The sequence below is a fragment of the Emydura macquarii genome, unplaced genomic scaffold (genome assembly GCF_026122565.2).
Source record: "Emydura macquarii macquarii isolate MOO-44397 ecotype Brisbane River unplaced genomic scaffold, CSIRO-AGI_Emac_v2 contig_1043, whole genome shotgun sequence".
Classification (NCBI taxonomy): domain Eukaryota; kingdom Metazoa; phylum Chordata; order Testudines; family Chelidae; genus Emydura; species Emydura macquarii.
Window position 1 is genome coordinate 10,790,004 of NW_027131180.1, and position 23,653 is coordinate 10,813,656.

At 41.3% G+C, this 23,653-nt stretch overlaps 1 protein-coding gene across 1 annotated transcript in view; it reads left to right on the forward strand.

Annotated features, from left to right (window-relative positions):
• The window catches only part of SYTL5 (synaptotagmin like 5), a 143,059-nt gene that overhangs the window by 34,637 nt on the left and 84,769 nt on the right, over positions 1–23,653 (forward strand). Inside the window, exon 2 of the mRNA XM_067545114.1 lies at positions 10,022–10,521. Within this exon, the coding sequence (XP_067401215.1) occupies positions 10,403–10,521 (119 nt within the window). The 5' untranslated portion in view covers positions 10,022–10,402. The remainder of the gene's footprint in view (positions 1–10,021; positions 10,522–23,653) is intronic.

A 23,653-nucleotide genomic window follows, 5' to 3' on the forward strand; every position in this document is an offset into this window, starting at 1 on the left:
CCTAGGTAGGTAGAGAGGGAACCCAACAATCCAGAGGTAGTGATCCAGTCTGAAGGTCAATAATGCATGGATCACTGGGTACATCCACACAGCAGTTAAACACCCAAGGCTGGCCTGGTCAGCTGACTCAGGCTCACGGGTCTCAGCTAAAAATTGCTGTGTAGATATTTGGGCTTGGGCTGGAGTCTGGTCTCTGGGACCCTCCCCCCTCACGAGGTCCCAGTGCCTGAGCCCTGAGAACTCGAGTCAGCTGACCAGGTCAGCCGTGGGTGTTTAACTGCTGTGTGGACATTCCCACTGTGTCCAAGCTTCAATCTGAAGTGGGTGCAGTCTTTTTTGCTGGCCATCGATGGAGAAGGGCCTTTCCATCTGGGGGGAGTGGAATGACTTGTGCATCCAGAAGCGGAGGAGCCTAGGTGGATGGCAAGGCCGTGCATTACCTTAATTTTCAGAGGACAGACGTGCTCAAAGAAGGAGGATGTTATAAAGTTGATGGCAATGTCAGCTCAGGAATTTGATCCCCCTCACCTCTATCCCCCATCTCCTCAGTTCTTTGGATATTTTAGCTAGTTTAATATGGATAGTCACAGAGTGTGTTCAGTGACCTAAATGGTAAAATTATTCATGTGCCAATAGACTCTGTAAATAACGTCCTTGGCTTCCAGAGCAACTAGGAACCCTCCCCCATGGTGTTCAGTTACACACATAGTTACTCTGAAGATAGGAATATAGAACTGCTCCAGTTTATTACTATATAGCTGAATTGTATTTTTTAAAATTGCACTTTATATAGATATACTCCATTCATATGCTGAACTCTCGGTAATACGATGATGGTTTTTGGAGCTGGTAGGGTTGAAGTCGTGCACTGCAGCTGAACAGTTTGTTGCGTCGGCGGTAGGTTTTCTGTGTTTCTAGTGGAACCCTTGGAAGCCTTAAAATAATAGCTCAAAATGAGCACATGGCAATACTGTAGAGGCTGCAGAGTCTAGCTGTGTGAACAGGTAACTAGGAGTCAGGAAGTAGGCTCAATCGCTGCTTTGTCATTAATGTGGGCCTTGGGCAAGTCACTTAACTTTTCTGTTTGTTTTTTCCACCTGTAAAGTGAGATGCTTTGAGTTAATTAGCACTACCAGGGCATTCTAAATCTTCTAACATTAGCACCGCTGAAACTTCATTACATATATATACTGCCCTGTGCTGGAAACTGGAGTATTGTCACTGATCATGGAAAGAGTAGTAGGCTTGTAGGTAACTGGGGAGAGCTTTGCCAAGAGAGTGTGAGAAAGCTGGCATCATTCCTGATCTAAAAGAACAGCTTCCAAGTTGTGCTTATGTTTGCATGATGAATGTGACAGGAGGCTCTTTTATTATTTATATGTTTTATCAGTACGTTTGATTTCAATCAAACGTACTGATATAACGTATAATACTTAACTACAGTAGGTGACACTCATTTAAGAAGTTGGAGATTTCAATATACCTTAATGAGCTTTTATTCATGCTAATGCAGCAATGTTAACATGAGTGAACCTATTCTGTACTTTTAACAATTTCAAATAATGTTACTGCCAGATGAGTGCATGGTATTTTCATTAATTTGGTAAATATTTTGTCAGTTTGTATTTCTTTGCCATACTGCATCTAAAGGACTCAAAACTTATGTTCGGAGTCTCTTGGAAAGAAAGAAGTAATTGTTAGTTTGTTTATATTATGGTAAGACTTGGAGAACCCAGTCAGGGATTTGTGTTCCATTAATGCAGTTGCTCTTCAAATAAATTAGTAATTCTCCTCTGAATGACAGGTCCTGTGCCGCTTCACTTCAGAATTTGCCAAATATGCTCTTAAAGGAAGAAGCCACTTCTTGTTCCTTTGAAAACTCAGTAGGTTCATGCAAGAGGGTATTTCCTCGTACTTTGGTAGCTGAATGACTGCTGCTGGCAAACATTACGTTGCACAGCTGGGTGTGTGCATTGTGCAAATAGATTGTTGGGAGAAGTGAGGCTGGTTTTTCTAGTTCCTGTATATAGCATTATGTACCTATAGCAGTATTCCACAGTTAGAACAGAAAAACTGGTGAGCCAGCCGCTACACTTAGAAAAAAGGTAAGATTTACATGTGTTAAAGTTCTTAGTAAGCCATATAACTTCAGTGCTTTCATTGGCATTTATTAGAAATGACAGTAACAGTCCTTTCTCTTGTGTAGGATTGTATGTTGGTCTGGATTGTGAGAAAGAGGCAAAAGACCTAAACAAACAGACAGTTTTAGACAGGGTGTGCTTTTTGAGAGTTTAGTTAGTTATGTTATCACAGTTCTAGATGTCATTTCCTGACATCCCAGTGAGTGAATCTGGGGTATATACACCTTACTGTGTTTTAACTGGGGTCTAGAAAATGAATATATGTATCGGGGCTCTTGGTACTGTAGTGTCAAAGCCAGCACGTTAGGTTATTGGTGTTAGAAATTATACCAAAATGGAGGGGAGTTCAAGAATGGGCCCTAGTTCTTTTTTGATAGATCATATTGGAATAAAAGAGCTCCTTGATCTCTGTCTGAATAAGTCAGACTAATGCTTAGTGTACCCTAGAAAATGTTTGCCCAGTACAGCTATATCAGCAAACCCCTCCTAGTGAAGATACAGTTTATACCGGCAAAAGAGTTCTTTTACTAGTATAGCTTATACCATTTCCACAAATGCAGTAAGCTATATGGGCAAAAGCAATTGTTTGCTGTTCTAACTGCATCTGCACAAGGGCTTTTGCCAGTATAGAAAGGTAGAAAACCACACCCCAACCAAGATTACTGTCCAGGCAAACATTTGTAGTGTAGATCTAGCCAAAGTGGAGGTGTGCTGCCTTAGTTTTTGACATCTGAGTTCCAGTACTGCCATATCAGTGCGCATACCAAAAACATAGTCTGTGGCCTGGTCTACGCTTACCGGACGATTCGGCGGCAGTTGACGGGAGTTATGCAAGCTACGCAGAGTAGCTTGCGTAAGTCCCATTGACGGCTGTGCTTCCCTTCCGTGCGGCGTCTTCACTGCACTGCGCTGCGCCACTTGAGGAGGTGGTTTTACAGCGTTGACTTCTGGATCGAATGAGCGGGTCTTCAATGACTGCTCAATCGATCCAGAAAGGTCGATCTGACGGTGGCGACTTTGTCGCCATCAGTGTAGACGTAGCCTCAGATGCTGAACCACACAGTCATTGAATACACACAGACTTCTGACTAAATAATCACAATGGTTTAGAAGGGGGAGTGATATCAAGTTATAACAGAGCTGTTCGATAGTGGCAGCAGTGAAAAGGGAAAGAATTCATTTGGACTAAATTTTAATCCTGGACCCCCTTCATATAGTCCCCTAGAATCCACAGGGACTCCATCCAAGAAACATGGGGGATTTTGGGTGAGGGAGTCCTGGAATGCAAATAAGATTCCTGCTTTATTTTGTGTATAAACATATGTGCAGTGGTATTTATAAAGGTTGATGGCATCTGACTAAGAACTTGTCTGAGGCTGTATCTTTACTGCATGCAAATCACGGGGTACATTAATCTATGGTAGCCTAACCCACAGTAATGCAACCACATCACTGTGCCGTCATAGCCCACACATCCACTGTATCTCGCCATGACAAGCCATACAGCTCTCTGGGCAGGTATCCCAGGATTCATAGCACTACAACTTGCTGTGCTGCGCTGTTCTCACATTTGCAGGATGTTGTGGGACAACTTGTCTGACCCCTCTGGGGATTGTGGGAGGAAATGATCTAAGCCCACAAAATTCCATTCCTGGAACGGCCCACGCTGGCATTGCGGTGTACTGTTATATGCTGAAGGGTTGTTTGAATCATGCTCATCCTAATAACAGGGACCAACAACTGCTGCTTTTGATGGAAGCAACGTTTGTTTGGTTGGGTTTTGTTTTGTTTTGTGCCAGGTCTGATGCCTTCCAACGCATTCCAGGCAACTTTCCGGTCTGAATCTGACAGCCAATCCATCCTTCAAAAAACCACAACCCCTATTGCACTGATTGTGGGAATTGTCCGGCACTCAATAAAACCCACATCTCTTAATTTGCCCTTAATAATAAACTGGGTCTGGCCGTGACTGAAGAGGCAACTGACTCCCAAGTGCAAAGTACCTATCCCGAGGGGACCACCCAGGGTGTGAAACTGAATAGTAATAGCATACTGTGCAGTACTGCCTTAGTCTCTCCACTTTCGGCTGGGGTCTTAGCTGTAGCAATGCTTGGTTGTTGCTCAGCTTCCTCAGTAAGGGCAGGCCGTTGGCTCACCTCTGTGGGGATTTGGGTAGGCGTCATCCTGCTTCCCATCGCAGAGTCTTCTGCATGAAGCAGCCATTCTTGTTTAAACCTGCCTCTCTGAAGAATGAGACTATGGAGCTAATCACATCCCCCACCCCGCAATGCAGGGGAAGCACTCAGTGGCCCTTGGCCCATCCCTGCCTTATGTCTCTGAGTTGGCTCAGAGATGATTGAGCTATAACGTTCTGCCTCCTAAGGAGACCTACACTCTGTGGGCTGCTGCCCACACCCGTGCATGGCCCCCAGGGGGTCAAAGGTTTGCTTGCCTATCTCTAATTTTTGGACAGGGGGACCTGTGAAATCCCAGGTCAGTGGGTATGACTACACCAGAGCTGGAGGTGTAATTTCCGGCTCAAGCAGAGACACAGGCACTACCTCTGCACGAGCTAGTGCACTAAAAAAGGAAGTGGAGCTGTGGCAGCACAAGTAGCAGGAGGAGCTGGCCACCTGAGTTTATACCTAGGGTTTCAAACGAGATTGTATTTGGGGAGGCAAGCCCCTCCTCCTGCTGCTCACACTTTTGCGGCTACACTTCTATTTTTAGTGTGCTAGCTCGATCAAAGTTAGTGCGGGTATGTCTCCTTGAGCTGGAAGGAATACCTCCAGCTCTGGTGTAGACATACCCTGGGAATGTCCCTGCCTCTCCTTCATTCTGTCATGGGGGAGAACCTCAAAACTCTCTGGTGGTGGTGGGTGAGGGTATATAGCACATCCAGCTACTCTTTCCCACTAGGAGCCACTCATCATCCATTTCTGGTTGGGGAGGGTTATGGGGAAGGGATTGGAGGACCATCCCGTCTTGGTTGTTGTGACTGCCCATGGTTGCATGCCTTCACTGCAAGAGCATATCCTTCTCTACTGAGTGCTGGCTTTTTAAATAAGCTCATTTGCATGGGCCAAGTTTCTCCTGCTCCCCCTTCGCCCCCCATGTGATCTCTGAGGACATGTATCTACATAAAACCACCGTAACTAGGCATTTTAGCGTCTGGGGCAAGCAAGCATATTTGTGTCTCCTACTAGAAGCAACGCATGGGTGGGCACACAGGATCTTGTGCCCCTCATTTTTTGGTTGCACCCCCCCCAACGCAGACAGGCTGGATGGCCTGCTGAGGTGAGTCAGGGGGTGGAGATGGCACTCCCTCCCTGAGCCCTGCTGGGCACTGCAGGTTTGCAGCCTGGCTGACTGCCTGGCTCGCCCAGCCCTGGTTACGGCCCTGCTGTGTACATTATGTAGTCTATGTTGAGTGTATGCATGCAAATATTTGTGTGGCTTTGCAAGAGATTTCATTTTCCAAACCTTGCACTGAAACCTATTTTTCTAACTACAGTCAGTATTTCAGAATTTACCTTTTAGCACAGCAGGGGTGTGACTAACAGGAAGTACACATTAGTAGCTAGAATGAGCTGTTGTTTTACTCCTCACCTCTTTAAAACAAAAACAAATTGAAAGCCCTTCCAATTTCTAGTTTGCCATTCTTCTGGTTCCACTTTCTTTTCTAGCGCCTCAAAAATCCCCAGGTGGATAAACACATCTCTTTGGCTCAGGAAATGGAGACTTTTTCACTAGGAAGGTAGTGAAGCACTGGAATGGGTTACCTAGGGAGGTGGTGGAATCTCCATCCTGAAAGGTTTTTAAGCTGTGGCTTGACAAAGCCCTGGCTGGGATGATTTAGTTGGGGTTGGTCCTGCTTTGAGCGGAGGGTTGGACTAGATGACCTCCTGAGGTTCCTTTCAATCCTAATCTTCTATGATTCTAAGATAACTGCAAAATAAGCCGCCCTGGGGCTGCCTAATAAAAGCTCAACAAACATTTTAAGAGAAGCTCAGGTTGCTTTGATAATGTAGCTTCCAAAAACTGCAGTTTCTCCCTGTATGTGTTCATCTGTTGAGCTGAATAGAACTGTTGTTAGCTGATTTGATTCCTGACTACTCCGATAATAAGTTGGAACAGGCGAGCATGAGAGGAGAAGAACAGAAATCCAATTTTGGAGGCTTATTTCTATTTGGGTTTATATGTGAAACACCGGCCTAGTCCCTAATAATGTGTTGTCAATAAAGTGCCAGAAGCATTAAGTGGTGTTTCCTGTGAATAATATCAAACCATTTATTAGCAATTGTGGCTTTGTGTCTATTGAGCAAGGATTCCTGCTGTTATTGATACACATCTAAGTGTTTATTAAACAAAACACTTCGCTATAACACAAATGTCCACTGTTTCCCACGAAATCTATACTGTCTTGCGGGACTATTCTACTTTACCTACTGTAAAGCAGGTGATGGTTTTGTGTGCACATCACAATATAACTGGTACAAACTTGAGTTAAAGTGAAGGAATCACAGGATCTGGTAATGGAAAATTCAGATCTTGTTTACCTTCTGTCAATAGCAGGCTCATTCGCTTTAGAACATATTCAGATTCTTTGTCCAACTATAGGGCATTATCATCAGTAGCCAGACACAGGAGTGTAAAAGTTTCCATGCCCCCCGCTTGGGGTCAGGAGGTATAACCTATATCTTGCTAGATCACTTATTTTATTTTCCTCCTCCCCTCACTGAAGTTGGGAGCCAGGGAGCAGACTCTGCCTCTGCCTGGCACAGCTTATTTCTTCCGGCACAGCTGCACTGGCATGTGTGTGCTAGGGGTTCTGCCCACACACCAGAGTGGCAGGAGTGGGAGTTGTGGTCCTCTAGAGCTTGCCTGCCTCCCCCTGCATTACAACCTGCAATGAGGGTAGCTGGCACACATGGTGTTTTTGTTTTGTTCTGTTTTATTATTTGTAATACCAGAGTGCCTGGTCCTGGTCCATGTCCATGGCCAGGGCTTCTAGGTACCCCTTCTTCCCCTTATTCCCTTGTGCTGTGGCATTAACCAGGACATAATCTTGGCCCTAAGTAAGAAGAATAGAGAACAGTGTTTTACTAAAAGTAGTTTAACAATTTTTATACAAGGTAGAATATTTTGTAAATATAAAACCAGAGCAAAACAGTAACTTTAGGTGATGCCTCCATCACTAGGAGCCAAATCCTGCAGTTGTTACTCCGGTAAAGCCCCTGTTGAAATCAGGAAGGTATTTTTCATGAGTAAGGACTGAAGGGTTTTTCCCTAGACTAGGTCTATAAAAGATTCAGAAAACAATTTTCAAATAGAGTAACTTTTACTGACGTGCAATGGGAGAAACGTGTGGCACTTTAACAGTTAACCATCCAATGGTAAGTTTTACACAAGAATAGATTTAAACTACAAACACCTTTTAAATCTGGATGATGTACACGTTAATTGTGACTAGCTGCCCACTGGGTAAATATTACGGGTTATGTGCTGCAACGCAAGTCAAATTAGTTTCAATAGACTTCACAAACAAAGCTATAATGTTTTCTATGCAGGATACACATGGTGTTGACTCACTAGTTTACAGTGCAGATAGTCTGCTACGAATACTGGAATTGTCAGACCAAGGGTCCTTCCGGTTCGCACTCCTGTTTCTGAAAGTGACCAGCAGTGGATGCTTTGGAAAGAGGTGTAGAAAACTACAGAGTGGATAACCTGTCCCTGGGATTAGAACTTGACCTGTCATCAGTTAGTAGTTGGCTTGTACCTCAAGCATGAGTTACTCTGTCCAATATAAGCATGCGTGTTCTCATTATCCATATTAATGTCTAATTCTTCTCTGAATCCTATCCTTGGTGATATCTAGTAGTAGTATATTACAGCTCCCCAGTTTGTAAACTGAATTGATTTAGATTTAGAATTGGCTTAGTTGGGCTTTCCAGAAAGAATCATTTGTGGGATTAAAACTCAGTGATGGGAAATTCACTCTGCAAGTAGATTTTACATATTTTTTCCCCTGTCTTCCAGCTGCACAAATATAGTAATATGGCTTTATGTTCACCAGTAAGAACTGTAATATTGCATTGAAAATGCAGCTCTTATGTCAGAAGTAATTATTCTTAAAGGGCTCAGTCTTTTTGGCTACTGAGTATTCCTAAAAAGTATAGGGAATGAGAAATGGGAATGGGACAGTCCTGAATTCTATTTCTGATTCTGCCACTAACTTGCTGTGGGCATGTCACTTGACCTTTGTCTCACTTTCTTCACCCACAAAAGGGGGCATGATAATATATTTATTTGAATCACAATAGTTTTGTTGAGATCCAATGGCTTTTTAACAGTACTTTCACCCTATAAAAACACTGCTGTTTTAATGTCACAAATGAATTGCTTTCAGAGAAACAGCAATACTCTGTAGAGGAGCTGTATGTAGCTCATGAAAGCTTTTCGTTGATCTGAGGATTTATTTATTTTTTTTTTTATTTTTTTTTTAAGATAATTCTGAGCTGTGGTTATGAAATGTCAGACATAATCCCTGAGGTAACAGAAGTCAATGCAAGGGAGAATCTCCTGAAAGTGTGACATTTACTTGCTTGACTAGTAAGCTCACAGCCAAGCCGGAGGGGGGAAAAGGTCATACTTGAATACTAATCTTTCAGGATTTCTGTTCCTAGATTTCAGTAACTTAGTGGGAAGGAAATTTTTCATTGTATCCAGTGACACTATATTGTGGCTTTCCCTTCATTGGTGTGGCTAGGTGGTGAAGTGTAAGGTCATCTATCCCTGTTATTGTTGAGACAAAGGTTGGTGAGGTGAGGTGATATTTTATTTGATGAGTGAGACAAGCTTTTGAGTCACACAGAGCTCTTCTTCAGGTCCATTGTTGTCCATTTTCGCTTTGTATTCATCATTCGTGATTCGTATTGCTTCCATCTCCACACCATTTGCCATTGTCCTTTTGCTTACATGGAAGATGCAGGAGAGGCAAGGCCAACTTTCAAAAATGATAGGAGAATAGGTTTAATGAGGAAGGAGAACTGTAGGTACTGTATACCAGCACCGCACATTTTCATTGGACCCATCCTCTTATCGCCTTCCAACCTCAGACTTTTCAAAGGTTGATCAAGTCTTTCCCAACACACTCAGACTCTCACAGATATAAAAATATACTTCTATCTTAAATGAAAAAGGTCTGTATCGGTCGTGCTTTTCTTCAGTCAGACACTATTCCAGTTTGTGGGGCAGTGATGATTAGAACTTCCAGGTTAATAGCCCTAAAGTTGTAGTTATTTTGTCATGTACCACATGGAGCAGATGCAAACTATTTGAAATGGTGGCATGTTTAGTACTCTGATATAGATATTCAGGAGCCTTGTAGTTCAGTTCCACTGTGTGTGGGGCGGAAAGTGTGAGGGGGAGTGTGTGTGGGGGTGGGGAGAAAATGTGATGTCCTTTAGAGTGCTAAGTCATATAATGCCCAATTCTGCCATCCCTCCTCTCATTAAGCAGTACCTTTCTATCCAAGTAGTCCACTGAAATCAAAGGAATCATTTATGTGGTATCATGCTAATCATTATAAGAATAGGAAAATCAAGTCCAAAGTGAGTTTAGCAAATTCAAGACCTCCACAACTGGAGAGAAATTGCAAATGAAATTACACAAGGAGGGGGACCTGCATGTGTTATTCATACACTTGAGAGTAAATAAACAGTAGCAAAGAGAAAGCACTGCTATAGATGACTCTAGGGGCAATCTTTTAGTCTGCAGGTGATTAGACAGTTCTCAAACCATTATTTCATTTAGCTTCTCTTAAATGAGACCCATATAATGTCAAAATCACTTCTTTATTTCTCTTTGACTTTCAGATAATTTGAATCTAACTATCCAACTGTTGAGTGGCTTCAGACTACAGTTGATGTGTTGAAAGATTAACTCAGACACCACCTGTGAACGTGTGTCGAAGGCCTGCAGTATGTCAAGAAACACCAGAAAAGATGCAATGAACATTCTGCAACCAAGAAAATGAGAAAATTTGTTAGAGAACACAGCAGAAACCTTCCTCATGCAGTTGGAAGACGTGGCCAAGTGCTTTTGATATTTGGTTAATTTAATGAAGAGCTCTTGGTCAGGCTATCTGTAGACCTTGTAAATCTTGTACCTTTGTGACAAATGTGCCTTTGAAACTTGCAGTAAACAGTTTATTCTCTGGAAAACCCAACTATTGGAAAAATTACAATTGAAGAATCATGTCAAAAAACCTGGAGATCATTAATTTGTCATTTTTGTTGGAACATGAGAGGGAAACAATACTGGGAGTACTGAAGAGAGATGAGTATTTGAAAAGAGTGGAAGATAAGAGGATAAGGTAATCTTTTAATGTTCTTTCTTTAAAAAAATATGGTTGAGTTGCTCTTTGAATACTGCTGATTGGGGCTTGCCATGTGGGAGCCCTGAATTTCAGGAGTGACTTTAGCACAATTGCTCATCTAGTCATATGCAAATAGAAGTATGGCAGAAGTGGGAGGAAAATGCTAGTTAATGCATCTTTTTGTAAATGTGTGAGATGCATACATAACTACAAGGTATAAGACTGGAGAGAATGATATCCTGGATAGCAGAGTCATTGGAAACTTTAAATCCAGTACTTTTTTGTTAACACACAGAAGTGAATTCTGTAGGTTTATTATTTCTTTGTTTTGTTTCTTAAACTGGAATATTACTTCATGCAAGAATAAGCTGCAACAGTATGCTAGTGCGTGCTGAAAATTAATGATACCTAGAACTACTGCATACCTTGGAAATTTGCCATAAGATTGTGTAAATAAGTGTGTAGAACATTTTAAATGATGGCATAATGAAATCTGATATTTTGCGTTGAAAATATGTACAGATTCTCTTGATTGCTGCTAATTCCATATTTAAGATCCCAGCATTCCTGTTTGATTCCCACACAAATGTTTGGTCAGTTCCCAAGTAACAAAATCTATTGATATCATTGCCTCTACCTGTGTACGCCTCAGAGTTGCCAACTTTGCATTTTAGTATTTACTGACATGAAGATCTGAAGTTGATTTTTTTTTTTTTTTTTTACTGACACAGTAAACTTTTTACTGACATCATTAAAAATACTGTAAACAATACAGTAAATATCACAAACGTGTGTACTCACTCGTGATATTCTATACACAGGAATTTGGAATTACGCAATTGTTTTAGCTGCAGTTAATTGATCAATTGGGTTCTTTGGGTGTGTGCAGTAATAGAAAACAGGAAATTTGATAGTCATGATCAGTGTACTTTGATGATACAAGAAGTGATTCCGAATGACGACAATCAATGTCAAAATACAGTATGTTTTATTTCTACCGAATTTTACGGACATTTTCATTTATTTATAGATTTACTGACCGTGTTAAAATTGTACATTTTTTTACTGACTCTCCGTAAATTTACGGACAGTTGGCAACTCTGGTACGCCTTGAATAGGAAGTCATTAGTGAGGTAATAATATTGAATTTTGGTAAAACAGAAAATGGTGGGTTGTGGTTATCCTACAATAAAAATGAAAGTACTTATTTTCTAGTATGTTACCAAGTTTGTTTTTCCATTGATGGCCTGATTCTTAACTCCCACACTGAAGGTGACTGTAAAAACGTATGGCAAATATTTTTGTATTTCAAGCACAGTTGCTTATAACTGAGCAGAAATATTGCATGGTACTGATTTTGCCACTTTGGCTGAACTTATCCCAAGCGCTCAAAAAAGCTATTTTGATATTTTTTCTCACAGAGTGAATATGTTTGTGTGTCCTTTCAGAGCCAGTGAGAGACACAGCACGATGTCAGTAGTAGCAACAAGGAACAGCTCTGTGCCGCTTGCCCTACAGCAGCGGTTCCCAAACTGTGGGTCGTGATCCCAAATGGGGTCATGCCATCAGCAGATGGGGTTGCAGCAATTCCTAGTATGTGGAGGACGCCATATTGCTCTGCACAGCGTGACCTTGCATGTATGGTGCATGCGAGATCACACTATGCGAAGAGCAAAATGGCGTCCTCCATGCTGTCTCGGGTCCCGGCAGGAAATACTGCATTAAAATGAGGTCATGATGACAAAAAGTTTGGGAACTCCTGCCCTGCAGTGTTTAGGGGAAGGAATCTTGCCATCCAAGTTTTTAGTATAGCGGCCTTGCCTGCTAGCTCTCAAAAGACTCTGAAGGAAGGTGTAGAGATTCCATGAGGGCTAAAAGCCCTCTCCTCTCCTGAAAGATAACACACAGTTAGAATTGGAAGGGGATTATGTGGGGACAGAGGACAATGGGCTTCAGTGGGGGTCGGATTCAGATATTTCAGATGACAATTCAAATTTGATTTTCAGTCAAGCATCCATCCTCTGAATATTTTGATGCTCCCTCCCCTCCTACCTATATTTTTGTGTAGTTTGGCTCTGAGAAGCAAGTTTTTAGAGTGCGTTTATATATGTCATTTGGTCAGGGTGTTAGAGGAGACATTGGCAGCGCAGCAAAATGCCCAGGCCGCTGCCAGTAAATGGAATACCAATTATCAAACTTATTGCCAAAAGCACATAAGCTAGTCGGCCTCTGTAACAGCCGTGGTAAAACTAGGCAGGCTAGGAGGGGAGGGAGTGTCCACAAGACATGAGCATGATACTGCTGCCTTTCTAGTTAAGCTCTCTCTTGAAATTGCTAAAATCTGCCTCTTTTAAAAAAACAAACAAGAAGTCTAGATCTATCTTTGGACTGTTGTGGAAATACAGCGACAGAACTCATGGATTAAAAGTGCTTGTTTAATGGTTTTTCTTTGATTAACCTGTTGATGTAATTGTAGCAGTTACTTACATAAAAGGGGTAGACAGGTCTGAGGAATATGATCTTCCAGGTGTCTCTTGGAATTCCCAATCACAGGCAGATAGCTGGCCACTTGAACCTTGTAGTTTGACCACTCGAGACCCTTGCAGACCATGGGTTACTATTGTTTGGGGGCGTTCTAACTTTTTGCATATCTGTATGTGCTTGAGATCTAATAAAATAGTAATTTTGGGTTTGTGTCTATCTTTAATCTTTAATCAGACTGGCACACTGTGCAAATAGTACAGTTACCTTGAACTTTGGGTAGAGAGAACCCTGGGTAACAAGGGGGAGGCTGGTTTAGAGCATGCTAGATATACCAGGTGGTAAAGGGAGATGGAATTCAAGTGCTTGTTTGTTTCTACTGCTGTACTCAAAAGCCAGGCTGGATTGTTTTTCTCCTTGGATGGGCAAGTGTCACACACCATGTGCATTCAGCAGCAACTGAGGTCTCTTGATGTAGGTCTGGTTAAACTTTTATAGGTGTGGGTCTGTACTTAGCTCTCTCCATTCAATTGTTTCTTCCCTCTTGCAGGTAAATGAGGTAATTGGAGTCAATGCAATACACCTATTGCTGTCGGCAGCCTGTTTATCCAGGGGGAAATGCGGCAGCCAAAGTAAACTGAATACTCTTCCTTTTGCCTAAGCCTAGCTTAGCTCACTTTAATGTAGGATGGGAGAAGGAAGGCAGATCTCCAACTATGGCAGTAGCATTTAATTTGTTCTGGTCATCATTCATATCACTGATAGGAAGAAGGGAAGGGCAGATCCAGCAACAGTTGGGGCACCGTTCGTTTTAGCCACTGTGCTTACCCTTGTAGCAGGATCAGCCTTAATAGTCATGGGCAGGGATGCTGCAAACTAGAGGGCAGCCCTGTTAGTAGTGCAAGCTCATAGTTAGTTTAGGCTATGCAACTGGCTCAGAAGTGCCACTGATGGGGACTTTTGAGCTGCATAACTATCCCAGAAGATGCTATCATGCTTATATGCTTCTAGCAAAGATTTCTGCCTCAATTCCAATAGGTCAGTAAGCCACTGGCTTCCCGAGCTCTCTACAGCAACTTCCTCATTCGGTTGTCATCCTTTCTCAAGCTCTGATGGTAGGTCTAAGTTCTTGTCCTTTTATAGTCTCTTAAAAATCCTACCTGCCGGCCCCTTGAAGTGTGGAATTGTAGGTATGTGGCTTAGCCAGGTGCAACCTGGTGATGTTTTCTATGTATGGGGCCGACTAGAAGATTTATTCGCTTTTTGCCTGGTAGGAGAAAACCTCCTTAAGAACAGCATGAAAACGAAAATTAATTTTTAAGAGCCTGGTAATTAAGAGGAACAGTTTGGAAAAAATATCTTAAATTCAGTGGAATGCATACACAGCCTTCTGGTGACTTCAGGGACTAGTGAAACCTAGATCCTCAGGCTATGTGGAGACTTGTCCCTCAAACCTGTTTTGCATAGTGTGCCTGATAACATCAAACTCAAGACTTTAAAAGACTTCCAATATATTCAGGCCATGTTTTGATCTGAACAGGAGGCTGTGGATTTCCCTACCTCCACGGAGAGTTCATCACTCTCTCTGAATGCAGCTAAATTATCCCTGGCAAGGAGATCTTTTGTCCTTGGCTCATAAATGTATTTCTGAAGAACATGTTTTGTCTTTGGAATGCCATTTGGTGCAATCTGGCATGTGTCTTATCGAAACATGTTTCACAGAAGAACACAGTCTTCTCATTAGATTTGTTTTTCATTCTGGCAAGATGCTCACACACTGTATTTAAGAGTTTAATGTATTATTTGTATTATCATAGTGCCTATGGAGTCCTAGTCATGGACCCAAACCCCACTGTGCTAGTATAAGACAAGAGACAACAGAGGAACACAGACCAACGGGCAAGTGTAAGGAAACAAGTTAGGGGCAGCATGGGAGAAAGATGCTTGTTTAAAATTTAACTAGTGGTGATGGAGGCTGACATCATGGGCTGATCAGAGGTAGAAGTAAATCTTTTGTTACTAAAGGAGAGATGATAGTTGGGTGAGGATAGACCTTGAGGGGCTTTGGAAGTGAAGTAAAGTGGCTGTCTTATGGGATAGAGAAGAGGGAGTCAATGCAGAGATGCAGAGAGGGATGATGTGGTCAAAGAGACAGACTAGGAAAATTATCTTTGCGTATGAGTGGGGCAAGACTGCATTTGTCAAGGCCAGAGAAAAGGATGTAGCAGTAATTGAGATGCAAGACAATGGGAGCTTGGATTAAAGTTTTATGTGTGGATGGATAAGAGAGGCTGTATGTCAGAGATATTATGCGGAGAGAGTCTGCAAGACTTAGTCATCGCTGCATGAGAGGACCTAGAGAGAGGTCTGAGTCAAAGAAGATGCCCAAGTTGTGGGCCTGAATGGCAGGTAGAATGGTGGTTGTCCACAGTGATTGAGAAAGAAGGTAAGGAGAGATTACTGGGAAAGAGAAAAGGAGCGGGGGGGAGGGCTGTGTGTGGAAATTAAGAGCTCTGTTTTAGCTATGTTGACTTTGAGATGGTGGCCAGACACCCATGAGGAGCTGTCAGAGAGAGAGGCTGAGATTTTATCTTGAACAGAAGGAGGCAGGTCTGGAGCAGAGAGGTAGAGTAGGGAGGCATAGAGGTGATAGCTGAATTTATGTTTGTTGGTGAGATTGCCCAAGCTTGTTTTCACCCCTCAAGTAGCTTGTTTTAACTTTTAAGTTACAAGGAATTTTAAAATAGTGCCTTTCCCCTTAATGTAAAAAACAAATTATACAAGAACTGTAATAATATAAGATTTGCCTGCTAATTAGAGCATTAATGTTTATATGAACGTCACTGCCATGTGCTTGCAGTTGAAGTGAATAATTAAATTTTATAAAAAATGTTAAAATCAATACAAATGTATTTTGTGATGGTGGGATTTTTTTACGTGCCCTACAAAGATTTCCCCTAATATAAAAAATAAATAAAATTCAGAAGGCAACAAAATTCTTTTTACATTGAATTTGTTTTGTAAATTCTAATAAATAATACTTCTACAAATATAAGGCCTAATTTATTTTCTCAGACTCTTGGTATGTGAGTAATGTAACTGGAAAATGTACTTGCACTAGAATACATAATTTAATATCAGATTACATATGCAAATAAGATCCTACTCTGTTTTAAATCTTGTCATATAATCTAATGTTAAAAATATTATAATATGATCAGTTTAGCGCTAGCATTCAGAAGCGATCAAAGATATTAAATTGGACAAAACCAGAAAGGCTAAAAAGAGATGCAGTAAAATTAATCATGGTTGGGAGGGGAAAAAAAAAGCCATTGTCATTTAATTACTTGTATCTGACTCATTTTGAGGAGTTTGTTTTCAGAAGATGTAGATCAGGACCAAGGACTGAAATGTGAGATTTTTTTTTTCTCTATTTCTTCTTCTTTTAAAACAAAATTATTTGTATTCATTTTATATATTATTTCTAATCCATCCATTGAAAATATGTCACTGAGTCCATAGTGCCACACATCATGAAATCCATGAAATTATTTGAATTGTAAATAAAAAGAATTCTATAATAAAATGGGGAGGTAGAAAATATGTTATGAATATTGGTTATTGGGTTGTGTTTGTTCCAAGGGTGAAACAAATCCATTCTGTGTGTAATTCATTCAGTATGATGCTCTGTCCCCCTGGAGTGGTGAGTAAGCCATAGACGGAGGTTGATATGCCTGTGACACCCTTGGCCAAAAGAACTGATTTTTTTCTCTCAGTCAGTAGAGGCTGGTGTTATGGACTAGGTCCTGGGTTCCATCGCTGCTGCCAGTATATCCTACAAATATGATATTATGCATTCAGAGCAATCAACCTACTACTAATATAGTACCATTGAGCTATAATATATGGGCACATATCGTCCCTAATGTATCTCTTAGCACTTGGTTACATATACATATTTTCCAAGTAGCTTTTAAATGTAAAGCTTCTTTTTATTCTTTAAACAGGAATTAAAGTTCTGGATCTTGTTTAAAAAAAAAAAAAAAAAGTAATGGAATAATAGCTGAACACAGAAAACAGAGAAGGGAAGTAATCTGAGCCTTTCCCAACATAATGCTCTCAGGTTATTACTCGGGTGTTGTAATCCCCTCTTGGCCTCCTAGCGGCGGTTTAGTTGGCCAACTCCACTCAATAGTTCCTCTGGCCAGGATTCAGCATTGTCCAGGAGGCCAATTAGAATGAGAGACTCCTTATTAATCAGTATAATAGAAATACTTACAAATATCATCATATTCTAAATATAGGAAAACACTGTTATCTCAGATACCTCTATGTGTTAACTATTGGCAAATAACATGAAATGAGTTGAAATGGATTTTGAGAAATTATCTGTGCATGGAAATTGACTTGCACATGAGGTATCTGGAGAAGTTTGTAAGGGCAAACATGACTGTAAATTACTATGGATTGTATACACTGTGTGTACAGTATATAGCTTTGCAAAATTGTTGATGAAAGTTCTTTAAAGAAAATATACCTTATGTGACAGCGTATGGCTCATCCATATGTGCATGGGAAGCTGATTGTCTGGTAACCATCACATTTGACAAGTAAATTACTCCATTTAGTACGTTAGTATTTGAAATAAGATTCTTCTTGTGCATACATAGTTATTTTTAGTACCATAAACACAGATGCCTATGTTCTCCATTCTATTTAAAATTTAAGAATGCTCCATTTGTGATCTAATTAGTAACTTGTGTGACTTTTTTTTTCAATCTTTTTTTCTTGTACAGGGGCGTACCTTTGATTCTACCAAAATATGTAGTAAGAATCCAACAGACAGTATTTAATCTTGTTAACATAGTTTGTAATTTTATTTTTTTAAAATTCTGACAGCCAAAGGTTCCTCCTGTGAGATAATTTAAATTTCCTCTTTTTTTTTTTTTTTTTTTAAAACTTCTTTTTATCACCACCTTTCTCTCCCTGGAGGATTTTTAACATTCCAAAGAAAATATATTTCCATCCTCCCTCCGAAAAAAAAATAAGCTAAAAAATGTCTGGGTACAGCACACTTTCTTGATATGATTTGCTGTTTTCAGACGTCTGACTGACTGTATCTCTGCACTATAGAAGGGGAAGAATTTATAAGAAGGCATTTTGAAAGGATTTTCTTACTGCAGATTTACAACAATATCTCTTGGAACCAGGACCCAGAGAACATCCTGAGTCTCTGGGCCTAGGGGTTTGCATTGCTCTGCCCTGTAGGAAAGAGCACAGGTAGCTAGGAGGAGCTTGAGAATGTGGAACCTTGGTGGTACTAGCCCAAAGCAGTTGAGGGGATGTTGGGTAAGGGTTTTTTCCAGCCACCAGTTTGCCTCCTACACCAACCTAGAGGGATTGCTGTAGCCTCCTGACATCATTAGATTCAATTTGCTCTGAAACTTGACTTGGGCTATCTTTTTTTCATATTTGCTGTTTTATCATTGGTGATTGGTTTCCCTTCAATGCACTCCTCACTGCAACCATTCAGCTTTACAATATCATTCTCCTCATTAATGCTTCTCCCCCACCTCCCTTCTTTTCTTTCCCTTTTCTACCACCCTAATCCTTCAATTTCCTTTTCCCTTAGCTAATTTCCTGTTTTATTCCAAAACTCCCTTTGCATTTCCACTATTCCTCTGGCCCACTTCAAACATGCAAGCTATCCAGAATAACCCATCAAAAATCTTAAAACCAAGTTTTAGAATATAAATCAAATAATTATATAAGCAAATTGAATAGGCCTAAATTTTCACACCTGGGATCCTGAAAATTTGAAACCATATTTAGGCACTTAAATGGCCTGATTTTCAGTGTAGTGAGATGCCACTAGAAATCATTGTTAGTTTATCAGTTGATACATTGGTTCTTAATCAAATTAATTTTTACTTTTCATCTTCCCATCTGACATGAGGTAAACTGTAGAGAAGCAAATCCAGCTCCAAGTACCTAGTCTGAGTGCTAGGAATCATTCTGTGGAAGGTAGTTTTGGAAGGTAGAGTCACTTCATAGCTGCTTCTGTTACTCAAGGACTGAATTAGCTTCCTCAGCCTGTGTATGGCCTAGGTCCAGAATATCGAAAACATTACCAACGGCTCCATAAGGGTAGAAGTTCATTTGTGCAGGAGACAGAGCTTTATTGGGGGCTGGTCCAAGGCTATGAACTCGCTTTTTTTTTGTCCTCTCCCTCGCCCATTTTTCACCCTGAATGCTCTAGCAATGCATTGAATGTCAAGCTCTTTTTCTTTTTTCTTTTTCTTCTCTTTTCTTTATTCAATCTTCAATCTTCTTTCATAACTTTGCAAACTTTGGAACAGTTAGAATGGCAAAAGGAAAACTGGAACACTGACCCTGTTTTCTGATGGACTTTTCTCAGGGTGAGGTAGTGGGGAAGAAAGAGGGTGGGGAGGAAAAAGTGGAAAATAAAAACCTGCGTTTAGTGTTGGAAAAGATGGTGGTATAAGAGACATCATGTTTATAGTGTAGCTTATCAGTAGACGTTATCTAGTATCCTTGCCCTTGCTCTTTTGAGTCATTTATCAAATTTGCTGCAGACTAAGACTACTTCTGCCTTCTACTATGATATTTTATGAGGGCATTCTATGTTCCATTAAGAAAGATTTAGATTATTAACTATGTCAGAGCTGCCTAGATATTGGGTATAAGGAACAAAATGCATCTCCAGTGAACTTGGTATGTCCCCTCTGAAGTGGTGGTGGTTTTAATATACCATTTGCATTTAAAAGAATAGCTGCACTGGGTGGCAGCAGAGAGAGATGTTAATACCTGTGTCTCCTATCAAACCCCTAATAGTATAGATAATTTAGAATCCTTAAGGTATTATAGGATATTTCTCCCGGCAGTTTGTTAAATGGGATTCTGCTGGATTTGCTTTCTCTTGGTTTCTCTTTGTATTCCTAGAAAATGTTTTGGGTCATGTTTTAATTCTTGTATACCATGTGTAATTAATAATATGTCTAACCGCTAGCATGAGATTCTATTGCTTTAGAATTTAGGAAAACTTGACTCCCCGTGCTGCAGGTAGAAGAGACGGTGATACATTTATTCCACCTGAGTGTTACACATGCTGTCCCTTTTCAGTATTGTTTAACTGGCACAGCTATGCAGTGATTGTGTAGAGGCTGCTGTGATGATGGATTATTTTCAGATGACTCATATACCTCCTCCTACTCTTCCTCGCCTTTGAAACGCTTAATTTTTCATATTCTGAAATGTGACCCCATTTGTTACAGTCTGTCTGTGGTTCAATTCACTAGACTGCAAGGAATCACAAAACAAAGCTTATGACCAACAGAGCTGCCTGAATTTTTTTATTTATTTTTTTTAATTAATTCAGTAAGGAAGTTGAGGGGAAATTTCTTGAAATCCAGGTAAAATAAAGGTTTTAAGACAGCACTACGTTTGACTTTTTTTTTTTTTTTTTTAAATAATCTGCAAGATGAGCAGCCTTAGCAGAATGAATGTCATCAGTCAAGAATTCATATTAGATAAAGAATAGGAATTATTGTTCAGATGGACTTACTGGAAAATAGGGATAATGCCTATCTAAATTTAATACCAAAGCAGAGACTGACAATTTAGCCAATACAGGAAATCTTACCTTCAAAGGAAACATTTCCACTTTGATTAAGGAGGAGAACTGCTTACTGATTTGGGCTAAGACCCACAGGGACTTCTACATTTTAAAAGTGCTGTGCAAAACAGAAAAAGACTTTGTGCCCAGTTTTGCTTCTTTATAATATACAAAGAAAGCCTGAAAATTGTGAGGGGTTACTTTTGGACTTATTTTTATATTAGAAATTCAAATCCTGTCCATCCTGTAAGACTTTATGATGACTGGGCAATCTCTGAAACAGTGACATCATAAGAACCACGAGAGTGACTGCTGAGCAACTGAGAGGGGAGGAGATTTTTAGTCACTTTAAAATTCTGGGTTTTTAACAGATTTAACTGCAATGACCGATTGACATGAAATGAAGCTCTTGCTAGACAATCTTAGCCCTTCAATTAAGATCTGAGAGCTAATGATATACATCCATTGAGAGCCCCCACAAGTCCTCCAGTCATTGGGGAGCAGCTGAGCTGACATTCCTGATAGCTATTTCTAAGGTCAAACAAACAAGCAGATTAAAAACAAAAACAAGAAGCAGCTTTTGGGCTTTCTTCATATATCCTGTCAGTATGAATAGACAATCCTGTGTGAGTCACCTTAAATGGACCTATTCTCAGTGATAAAACTACTGGGCAGGGGACAGACAGGTGCTTTATGGGAAGAATTCAGGTCCCAGAAAACAGGCACTGAATTATATAGGCTCCTCTAGTGTTACCACATAGAACTGAATAGGCCTATGCAATATTGAATATAACGTGAACGCACAAAGTGTTTGGAGGGTCAGAGACTATTATTCTGCTGCCCCAAAAATTGTACTTGTGCAAATATTGAGTGATTATACTAATAAAATCTAAAAGCTTCTGATTTGGGTGGGAAGGCAAGACAAGTCACACCTTTCTATTCAAAGGGTCAACAAAGCATCATTTGGGAATCCTGAGATACCAAGACACACTCGTTATCACAGTGGAGCAGGAAGCATGGCTAGCACTCGCTAGTGCTTGTTCAGGGTATTAAAAATAACTTGTGGATAATGAATGAGCTGGAGAGAGAGGCAAGAATCCAGAAACTCAAGCTGGTGAGTATCTAGGAAAAAGTCAAGCCTGTGGCCTCTAAGTAATTTTTCCATGCACCAGCTCTATTAAACTCTGTGAGTATAACACCTGCCAGACTCTGATGCATATGTGAGTGGGGGAATAGGCCCGCTATTGTGGGGAACTTTCCTTGCTTATACACTACCCCGGTAGAGTTGGCTAGCAAAAGGATCTGAGTCCCTGCTCCCACTCTCTTTACCCAGAGGCCCACCTGACCTTGAGGGCTTCCCTCCCACTTTCCTGTGTGGTAGGCTGGGCCCAGGATTCCTGGGGCTCAATGTCCAATCTTGCTGTGGTCCCTTAGGGCAGGGGCTAGGATGTCCCCACTCCAGGGTACTAACTCTGCACTGGGTGCTTCCCTGACCCACTAATCACTGCATATAGTGCAAAGCAATACAATTTATTACACAAACAGCGATCAAATCAAATAAAAAATAAGAAAAGAGGAGCAAGGTTAAAGGAAAACACCCAACACTGCCCCCTGGCACAGGAGCACCACAAACAGTGTTTCTGGGGTGTAAGGGAGGTTCACAGTCTGCGTCACATGTTGCAGGCCCACTGTCCAGGCCCTGGCTACGCTGCAGGGATGCAGAGAGTCAGACACTTGCTCTGGCTGTAGCCACATGCTCCCAGGGTCCCCCTCGCTTTCCCCAGCTGTTCACCACACTTGGCTCCAGACGGCTCCAGCCCCAGCTCCTGCTTTGCTCTGCTCAGTGCAGCTGTGCTCTGCTCTGCTTAGCTCGGCTCTCTGGGATGTCCCTCTGGCTCTGCTGCTGTGGGCCAGCTCAGCTCAGGTCCCTGGGCTCCTTCTCTGGCCTCCGCAACCAGCTCCAGACAGCTCCAGCCCCAGCTCCTGCTTCACTCTGCTCAGTGCAGCTGCGCTCTGCTCTCCTCGGCTCAGTTTGGCTCTCTGGGATGCCCCTCTGGTTCTGCTGCTGAGAGTCAGCTCAGCTTTCTGTGCTCCTCTTCTGGCCTCCCAGCTGCAGGCTGCTTTGTCCTTAGCTCTGCCCTGCTCTGTCCAGGCAGACAGCTCCAGCTCACATGGAGGGCGGGGCTCCCCCTACCCTCCTGGCTCCCTCATTGGCCTGCCCACCCTGTCATTCAGGCTGACCTGAGTTGGTTTCGCCCCACTGGCCCTGGGGGCTGTGTCTGCTTCAGGGTCCCGCTCACTCAAGAGATGCCAACCAAAAAGACCCACTAAGTTTCAGTAAGGGGCTAATAGACACCTTACACATATAGTTTCTGAAATTGGGCTGCCTGTTGGTAAAGCAACTTAAGCAAAAGAAGTTTTCCATTACTTCAGAGAGTTTACTTATGAGGAATGACTTACTAAAGCAGGCTTGAAGTTGGGCTATTTCTTTTTATAAGATTTATGAATGGGAATTTTTGCTCTGACTCTTTGTTCACAACATACACACCGAGAAGTTAAATAAAAACATAAATATTTTTGCTGGAAGGTTGCAGCATAACACTATTTCTTAGAATTCAGAACAATGACACACAAGAAACCAAAATCAGAGACAAAACAGCTTGCTCCCTATGGCAATGAGGCACCACTGAACCTGACTTTGGACTCTCCTTTCCATACTCCCTCTGATAAATGCTTTCCTACAGAGCTCTGCAAGCAGGACCAGGAAATCATCTTTTTGCAATTCCAACAGTCTTCAATAGACCACACTGACTATTCTCCGTTTCTGCTGGCTGGAAGAAAAAGCTTTGTGTGTCAAAAATTAGCTGAAAGAATAGAGTTTTATGTATGTTCTGCTGTACTTCGTAAGACGCAAGATTAGAGCTGGGTAAAATTTTTCACGCAAAACCTTTTCTCACCAAAATATGCAGATTCGTATCAACTGAAACAATTCACAAATTTGGGTCCATTTTT